This window comes from Babylonia areolata, chromosome 29 (assembly GCF_041734735.1).
Source record: "Babylonia areolata isolate BAREFJ2019XMU chromosome 29, ASM4173473v1, whole genome shotgun sequence".
Taxonomy (NCBI): domain Eukaryota; kingdom Metazoa; phylum Mollusca; class Gastropoda; order Neogastropoda; family Buccinidae; genus Babylonia; species Babylonia areolata.
The window spans coordinates 25478058-25487877 of NC_134904.1; the positions used below are offsets into that span (position 1 = coordinate 25478058).

General features: G+C 38.6%; 1 protein-coding gene across 1 annotated transcript in view; it reads right to left on the minus strand.

Moving 5' to 3' along the window:
• LOC143274623 (GATOR complex protein Iml1-like) overlaps positions 1-8459 on the minus strand; it is a 228834-nt gene extending 220375 nt beyond the window's left edge. Inside the window, exons 1-3 of the mRNA XM_076578493.1 lie at positions 8453-8459; positions 7395-7504; positions 1931-1998 (exon numbers count right to left, since the gene is read on the minus strand). Of these exons, the coding sequence (XP_076434608.1) occupies positions 1931-1998; positions 7395-7504; positions 8453-8459 (185 nt within the window). The remainder of the gene's footprint in view (positions 1-1930; positions 1999-7394; positions 7505-8452) is intronic.
• Positions 8460-9820: the final 1361 nt, after the last annotated feature.

Genomic DNA, 9820 nt, shown 5'->3' on the forward strand with positions numbered 1-9820 from the left:
TGTCCTTAAAGATTTTTTGAATGCCCAAGATATACCAGAATAATATGATTTAAACAGCATTCTCACTGTGAACACTGTAATCGATTTATCGCCCTTTAAAAAAGCATATTTAAATCTTATATTTTTTAACGTCAGTTAAAGAGCCACGATAGTGTAATGAGTAAGACAGTTTCTTCTCACCCAAATAGTGGGGTTCGAATCTGCCGTTAGGACTTTATTTTTTATTTTTTTATTTTTCTTTTAACATGAAGCTTTATAATAATAAACAAACACATTTTAACAATTAGATTTTTTTTTAAAGTGTATCACAAGTGAGTCTTGAAGACTTTGCCTCTCTTGTTTTTTTTTAATTACAAACACCCCTCTTCTTCAGACACCATTTAAACTCACACACTGTTGTCTTTTGTTATTATTACAAACACCCCTCTTCTTCAGACACTATCTAAACTCACACACTGTTGTCTTTTTTTAAATTTTTTTTATTAAAAACACCCCTCTTCTTCAGACACTATCTAAACTCACACACTGTTGTCTTTTTTTTTAAAAACACCCCTCTTCTTCAGACACTATCTAAACTCACACACTGTTGTCTTTTTTTTTAAAAACACCCCTCTTCTTCAGACACTATCTAAACTCACACACTGTTGTCTTTTTTTTTTATTAAAAACACCCCTCTTCTTCACAAAGTATCTCTGTAACTGGAAAAAAAAATCAACTGCATTTCACTGCTGGATGTTGTTTTTTTTTAGTAATTTCACTGGACTCTTTCATACTTTCAACATTAACCCTGTTAAATCAACAGATTTCTCACAGCCTTCTGTGATGCCTGATTCTACTAATGTGGAGTGATGGCCAAGAGGTAACACATCTGCCTAGGAAGCGAGAGAATCTGAGCGTGCTGGTTCGAATCACGACTCAGCTGCCGATATTTTCTTCCCCTCCACTAGACGTTGAGTGGTGGTCTGGATGCTCGTCATTTGAATGAGATGATAAACTGAGGTCCCGTGTGCAGCATGCACTTAGCGCACATAAAAGAACCCACGGCAACAAAAGGGTTGTTCCTGGCAAAATTCTGTAGAAAAATCCACTTCGATAGGAAAAACGAATAAAACTGCATGCAGGAGAAAGAAAAAAAAGGGGGGTGGCGCTCTTAGTGTAGCGATGCACTCCCCTGAGGACAGCAGCCTGAATTTCACACAAAGAAATCTGTTGTGACAAAAAAATAGAAATACAAATACAAATGAATTAGTGGAGGTATTCCAACAAACGTTTGTGCCTGTTTTAGAAGATGGAGAACCACTGACTGAATTAAATAGACTCAAGAAAGGTTCATAAAAGTGATTTTCTTCCCTTTTACAACTCACAGTCATACGTTTCTCACAAAATTGTTTTTTCTCCTGAGAAATGAAACTGGTCTTCTTCAAACTGGCCATGACACAATGGTCTCTAACTCGCAATCCTTTTAATAGTTTGAAAACATTTAATTATGCAGACAGTGATGAAAAAACTTGCAACTGATTTTGAAGATAATTTTGATAATTCTAATGAAGAAGAGAGAGGCTTACTGATCCTTTTTTGTTTGTTTCTGTATTGAGTGGTTATGAGATTGTTTGTGGAAATATTCACAAAATATCATAAACATATAATAATTTCAATAAAATCTCAACAAAACAAAAAGTGAGAACTTATCATGCATCAGCTGGTGTCATTTCATACATAAATTTCCACAGACAGAGAAGCTACAGAGGTTTAAGTGTACACAATACTGACAAAGCCTTTTTTTCTCTCCACATATGGAATTCAGCTGATCTCAAAAAGTGTCAGCAAACAAGGGGTTGACAGAAAACATAAATAGCAAGTATACTGCACAAAAGATAATTATACATGTACACACACAGACATACACACTCACAGAGTTGTGCATACTCACCCTTCTCCTTCAGTGCTTGCAGACATGGAGGATTTGTGTCTTCGAGCTTCCACAGCCAACTGAGCTGCCTGTGAAGAAATGCAATGCCACATTAAAAAATAATTTCCAGGCTTTGAACCCAGATGATACACATACATAGAACTATCAGTCATAGCAAATGACATGACATAGCCACAAATTTTGTACATATCACAAACAAAAGAAAAAAAACAACACACACAGAGCATTTTTTTTGTTCTGGGTACCAAAGCATAATAAGTTTCAGAATTCTGGGATAAATTGTCTTCTGAGTCTGATAGAGAAATTCTGGATGCTTCTCCTTAGTTAATTAGTTGATTTGGGGTTTAACATTCACACCCACCTCACATGATGTGGCTGATTGGAGAAGCCATCTCCTGTTACCCACTAAACCTTTTGAAAGCATTTGTGGGAACAAGACCAGAGCTGTATTCAGACAGGAGTGACCATTAAGGTTACAAATGCAGCAAAGTGTGACATGCTGTGTGCCAAGAGTCCTGCCTATACCACCCAAACCTGTTCACCCACACCTTCTTCCCACTTCACAGAACTACCTGCACAGGCATTTTTGAAAACAGACATTAAACCAAAAGGTGAACCCATAAATTACACTTGCACACATACCTGGTGTGTGTGTGTGTGTGTGTGCGTGTGTGAGCGCGTGCGCGCGTTTCTTTTTGGGGGAAGGGAGGAAACCAAATGAAACGAAACAAAACGAAATTTTATTTACCAGGGAAATGAGATAAGCAATAAATATGCTTCTTCCCACCCAGCCCTGGGGCATAAAAAAACCAAATAAAAAACAAAAACAAAACAAGAACACAGAAAAAACATCAAATTGAACCATCTAAAAAAAAAAATCAATGAGTCATAAACACGATCTCACACACACACACAAACATATGCACGCACACACATGCACACGTGCTTGCGCGCTCGCACACCCACACATACACACCCAATGAATATGTTACCAGGAATACATGGAAATAAATGAAGCATCACACATTATCCACATAATCAGAGATTGAGATATTAACAGAAAACCACACACCATCCGAGAAAAAAAACAACTGTTAATGATTTAGAAACAAATACACTAGTCAGCTAACATAACACATTACCTTGGGATTCATTTTCAGTTATCGAAAAGGAACAATTTGTAGGCTGATTTCAAGGACATGATACTAGTTTTGTTTTTGATATATTTTGGCTAGGAGTTCTAAAGAGTTCCCCCTGAGCCTGCCAGACTAGTTTTAAAAAGATTATTCTTGGGTTTTTTTTTCATAACAATGTTTTTTGTATATCTGGACTGATTCAAGGGAAATCATGCAATTAGTGAAGGAGGAGCGAATCCATGAAGTATTTGGTACATCATAATTGCTTTGTTACATTGCAGCTTGTATGTTGGAGGAAGAATACCCAGCGTAATATAGTCTTAAGATGTCAGTGCAGAAGATTCAAGAAAAACAACTTTAAGAGCTCACTTGTAAATTCTTAACAAAGGCTTCACAGTGCTGGCACCACAAAGGTCAAACAGAGTAGAAGTATAGTCAATAGATGACTGAGTATGTGCGTGGTAAAAAAGTTTTTGTGCATTAAGATCGAGAAAATGTTTAACTTTAGAGAGCTGAAACACCTTTCGGGAGACTCACTTACAAAAATTTTCTATGTGAGGTATCCAGGAAAGGCTGTTATCAATGGTAACCCCCCAATTTTTATGAATACTTACTTCATTTATTTTCTTGTCACCCATATAAATCGATGGTATACTGATGTCAATATTTTGCCATTTTTGTCTAGAGGTTATTATCATGTATTAAGTTTTCTGATCGTTTAAAGCCCTAAGGTTTAGTTCAGTCCATTTGACCAACTGATAACATTTTCTTGGAGACTAGTAGATAATTCTTTCAGGCCAGTATGGCTAGAATGGACAGATGTGTCATCTGCAAAGAGTTCACATAAACCTTTCTTTATAGACAGGAGTAGATCAGTAATATATAATGAAAAATGAAGAGGACCAAGCGCTAATCCTTTGGAGACACCAAATTTTTGTGTCTGAAATCCAGATTGTGTGTTTGTTAGAGAAACAGTATGTCGGCGATTAGTAAGAAAGGATCTAATGAGAGAAAGAGAATGTTCAGAAATTCTATAAAGTGTCAGTTTCCTAAATAATAGTTTGTGGTCAATGACCTCAAAGGCTTTCTCAAAGTCAGCAAACAATACTACCGTGAATCTGTTCTTGTTAATATTCGTAAACCATTCATCAACAAGATTAGTCATTCACAATATGGCAGGAGTGATTTTTCTAAATCCAGACTGATTAGGATGGAGCAAATTGTATTTTCAAACCCGAGACATGAGATGCTCATTAATGTGTTTTTCTAAGGCTTTGAGAGAACTGGAACTATTGAAATGGGCCTGTAATTTGAAGGATCAGTTTTGTCTCCAGATTTATGCACTGGGGTTATTTTTGCTTGTTTAAGGAGGTCAGGAATTTTTTTTTTTTTCAATACAAAGATTAAACAGATATGTCAAAGAATCAGAATTGATGGGAGCACTGGATCTTAAAATTTTCATGTTGATACCATCAAGACCTCGTGTGCCTGTTTGTTTCAAACGTAGGAGATAAAAATAAACATTGAATATCGACACTGGTGAATGGTTATTTCTTTAATTACAAAAATCTTTCAGAAATGCATGATCATTAAACTGAGATCTGTCATTTTTTTACTATTGAATTAGAAACAATGGAAAAATAGAAATTTAAGTTATCAACATTGTAACCTACTCAATATCGTACAGTAGTCGATTTTGGTACGTTAGCTAGGTTTTGGGCAGAAAGACAAAATCGGAGTGGCTCACAAATGGCAGAATGAACACAATGTAAACATTTTTCAAGCAGATATTAAATCAGGCATACAACATTTATTTTTAGGTGTGTTGATAAAAGATTAACATAGTTAATTGCAGAATTAAAGCATCAGATGCTTTGGGATAAAAAAACGTTCAGAACATAATACTTTTCTTGTTTGATTAAAATTATTTGAAACTAGATCTGGCGTGAATAGATGGGAACATTTTGTTTCTGTTTCCTCACGTTTTTTTTATTTTGTTAACTGGCATTAGTGCAGTGGAAAAACTAAGGATGCACAGCTTTTTGGAGGTGTTTTGGCTGCAGATAGAGCCATTTGTTGATATTCTAGGGTCTGGTATTATTGTGGGCTGTTTAGGTACATGTTTCAATGAGTAAAAGTGGTTGAAGCAAACGTTGCTCAAAACTCTGAAGTACTATTGAATTTGAAGGCAGATAACAGATTTTTGTTAGTAATAATTATATTGTTCTCATCATGGTCAATGATGACTGGGATTGCGTGATGTTTAATGTTTTTGTTTTTGTTATGGATGATTGAATGGTTAATTGACTTGTGTGGTTGAAGAATTCTGTTGTACTACAGAATTGCTTCACAAGGGTTTTGTGTGGTTGGATGCAAAATTATTGTCTGGTAGGTGCAGCGTTTCATAAATTACGAGAGATGGTGTTATTGTTGTTAGTAGAGGTGAAGCTTTGTTGTAATCTGTTTGAAAATGTCTGGGCTGTCTCTGTCACTATATGAATTAGGAGGTGTCTCCGAATTCTGAGTCATGGTACAATGGCTTGATGGGATAAGCTTTAATCTTTCTTTTATTAATTCAATAAAAAAACGTACAAAAGAATTCTCTTTTCCCACTCTGTTAAACGCGTGCATTGATGTTTATGGTGTACCCATTCCATGGGACATAAGTTGCACTCTAGAAGAAGAAAAGAATCATAATTATTCCTTATAGAAGTATGAGGGCAAGCGTTAAAATGATCTCTCATAGTCACTGGAATCGTGACTGTTAAAAGCTGCACAATATGCCTGCAAAGTATGTGATTGTAATAGTGTGTCTGTTGTTTAAACTGAATGTTATGATTAGATGTATATGTTGTGAGTAGTGATTCAGGGTAATTCTGTTTTTGTTTGCAATGTTGAGGTTGTGAAATTGTAATTTTGAAGAGATTGTCTTATGTACTGTATGTCTAATTGTTACGTAAAACTAAAACTTTGTTTTGAATGTAATAATATTTTATTGTGATGGTGTAGGTTAAGTAAAACATTGTTCTCTGTGTGTGTTGGTTACAGTGTCTGAGCTCTCACATTCACAACTGTTTTCACCGTCATCACTTCCCATCTTTTTTTGTTTTTTGTTTTTTTTGTCCTCCGTCCAATTCATAAAATGTTGCCAAGAGTTTTCGTATTAAGAGTAAGAATGATATTTACCTGTAATCTTTTATTTACTTTGTGTCAAAAGAAAGAACAAGAATAGCTGAAATAAAATTGCAAAATTTCAAATTTCTTTTTTTCTTTTTTTTGTCTGACTAATTGAGCGAGATATCGTTATCTTTGATCAATGTGAACTCGGAGAAAACTCTCTTCACACATGATTTTGGGTGGTGGGGGTTACAATATCAACACTATTTGAGTCAGTGGACGCTTTATCAGTTTTCTTTCTTGTAAGAGTGTTTATGGCTTTCCAAATCAATTTTGAGTGATTAGTTGATCTAGTGGACAACAGATTCAAGAAGTACCTCTTTTTTGAAGTGTGAAGCATTGCAGTCACTTTATTTCTTTGTTTCTTAAAGAAGATTACCCCTTATTTGTATAGCTTTCAGAATTTCATCAGTTAACCAGGAAGGCATAGGGGTATGTTTAACTGTTTTAGTTTTAAATGAAGCATGTTTGTTATATACCGTAATGAATTTTTCAAGCCAGAATATGAGAGCTTTGTTGGGGTCAGTGAACTGATAGTTGTCTGACAGAGAAGACTGAGTTTAGTCAAGTAGTAAGGACTTTTTATCAAAATTAGCAAAAACACATGTAGGTGATGAGTTCATGTCTAGGTTTCGGAATTTTATACCCTTTTTCAGTCCAGTGAAGCATACTGGCAAATGGTCACTACAGCCACTGTATGGAGCACAGACTTCTACAATATTGTTTTTTGTACTAACATAGATAAGATCAATTAATGTTTTAGAAGACGGTGTTATTTGTGTTGCAGTATCAACTAACGAATAAGGACAAAGTTGTCATATATTTGAATCCATTTGTTATTGGGTTTTGTTTGGTCTATGTTAAAATCACCAAGAAGAATGACTTTATTACTAGTAAGTGCGACAGCCTCCTTCATTTCACTAAATCTATCGAACTAATCGATATGTCCAAAGGGTTTCTGTACATAAATCCAGTGGATAATGTTTTACTTTTTTTCATGTTTACTTTGATCTACACTGTTTCAACATTATATTTTTTGAAAGAAACAATATGTTTGAAAGACAAAGACACAAAAGTTGATAACTAATTCTGATCTGTATGTTGGGATGGTTGAAAAGCATGAATGACGGTAGTCATGATTCAAACTTTACCTGTACAACTTGGGGGTTAGGTGTTGACCAGGTGTACTCCTCAGCCTCTTGGCTTACTGTCGATGATGATATCTGAACATGGTGTGGCTGAACAGTTAGTCCTTTGGCGTCTGCAACAATCAATCAATAGAACATGTAAATATGTCAATGAAACTTGCAAGCCCTTTCCCTGCACAGATCACCTGCAATTCTTACTTGCATTCATTTTGTGAGTGGCTATAAAGGAACAGCTGAGTTTTATTTTGACAGCTACATGGTCCATGGGGGGTGTGGGGGTGTGCCTCTATGTGTGTGTGTGTGTGTGTGTGTGTGTGTGTGTGTGTGTGTGTGTGTGTGTGTGTGTATGTGTGTGTGTGCGTGTGTGTGTGTGCATATGCCTGTATATGTCTATGTGCTTCCGTGCATGAGTAGAGGAGGGGGCTGCAAGGGGTGGGATGTCTGAGTGTGTGCTTGCCTTTACACATCCATGTGTCTATGTCTGTGTGTGTCTGAGTGTGTGTGTGTGTGTGCGTGTCTGTGTATGCGTGTCTGTCTGTCTGTCTGCATGTGCTTCTGTAAGTGTGGGGTGAGAGGGGTGGGGATGGGGGGTGTCGGTGTGTCTGTGTGTGCACCTGTCTATGTGTGTCAGTTTGTCTATGTGCATGTATGCATGTTTGTGTGCATGTGCATATGTGTGATTGAGTGTATCCATGGAAAACGTTTTCTCAGAATATACTTCATTTGGAAAAAATGTAAGGGTGTAACTGTTCCAGATTCTGGGACCAGGGTGCTTCCAATTCAGTAGTGGGGCAACCATCCTCAACCCCGGCAGGTCCCCGGGTGGCGGATAGGGGGAACGGCCCTCAGACAAGGGGGTTAGCTGCGATATAAGTCAGGCTAAGTCACGGGGGATATAAGTCACGGGGTGGATCAACAGGTGGCACTATTATCCTCACTGAAATACCCCATGTGTCCTATGACGGGTTCATCATGCGGTCAAGAGGCGCGTTATAACCTCTAGCCCCGGGGTGGGACCCTCAGAGAAACAATCCCCCCTGTGCTCACAGGGCAGGACGTACGGGCCATGAGCTAAGGGTGAGGCATCCCGAAAGAAAACTCCAGCTGAAGACGGCGGTATCAGGCCACTGGCGCAATTAAAACCACGATACCACACATCCATGCTTCCATGATGATGCAGTCCACAGAATCTCGATGTGGCGCTCGACCTTCGGAGACCTGCCGGGGAGGTTGGGAGCTGGGCCCTGTGCCTCAAAGGGGCCCACCCGAAGCAACCGGTGGTCGGACAAGGAAATTCCGCATGCCCATGCGACGAAGAAGGAGACCTCATCCTCCTGCTGGGGCCAAGCAAACAGTACCACCCAGAACACTCAACATTCTCCAGTGGAATGCAGAAGGGGTGCATAAGAAGAAACTTGGCCTGGCAGAAAGGATGCACCAAGAAAATATTGACACTGCATGTGTCCAAGAGACACATTTGACCGTAAACCATTGCTTTCAAGTGAGGGGTTACGAGACCATCAGGTTGGACCGTGAGGAAAGAAACAAAGGAGGGGTGCTTGTCTTGGTGTGGAATTCCATCACCGCACAAGAACTCAAGATCAACACCAATCAACAGGCAGAGATCCAAGGGGTTGATATAGTCTTTAAAGAACACAACATCAGGATCTACAATGTCTATTGCCCTCAAGATCGTGATCTTTCCCTCACATACAAGAACATCCCAGACAACAACTGCATGGTGGTGGGAGATTTCCACAGTCACTCAGAGAGATAGGGCTATGAGGAGACGGACAGGAGAGGTGAAGAAGTTGAGGATTGGGAGATTGACACACATCTTCATCTCATCAACCAAAACGATGATGAACCCACCTTCTACTCTAGACGCTGGATGACCACATCAACACCAGATCTAGCGTTCATCACCAACGACCTGTTCATCAGGACCACAAGAACAGTCCTCAATCAGCTTGGAGGAAGTGACCACAAGCCTGTAAAACTCTCTATCAACCTCAACTTGCAGGCTCCTCAAGCAAAGTGTTCCCTGCTTTGAGACCCTCACAGATACATACACAAAGCCAATCAACATCAGGCAGAAGGACTCAAACAAGATGGTTCAAGACTTCACAAAGGCCGTCTTGAAAGCTGCTATAGAATCCATCCCAAGAGGAGCACGCAAAGACTACAATCCTACTGGACAGAGGAACTCCTGAATCTGGAAGATGCTGTTATGGAAGCCAGGGACCGAGCAGAAAAGCAGCTATCACTGGAGAACAAAATAGCGCTGAAGGAAGTAAGTGCCAGATACAAGCTGTCCTGTGCACAAGCTGCAAGAAAAAGCTGGCATGAGAAAACTGAAAGCCTAAATCTTGACAAGGATGGCAGCAAGCTGTGGAAACTGGCTAGAACCCTCAGCAACGAAACAACAA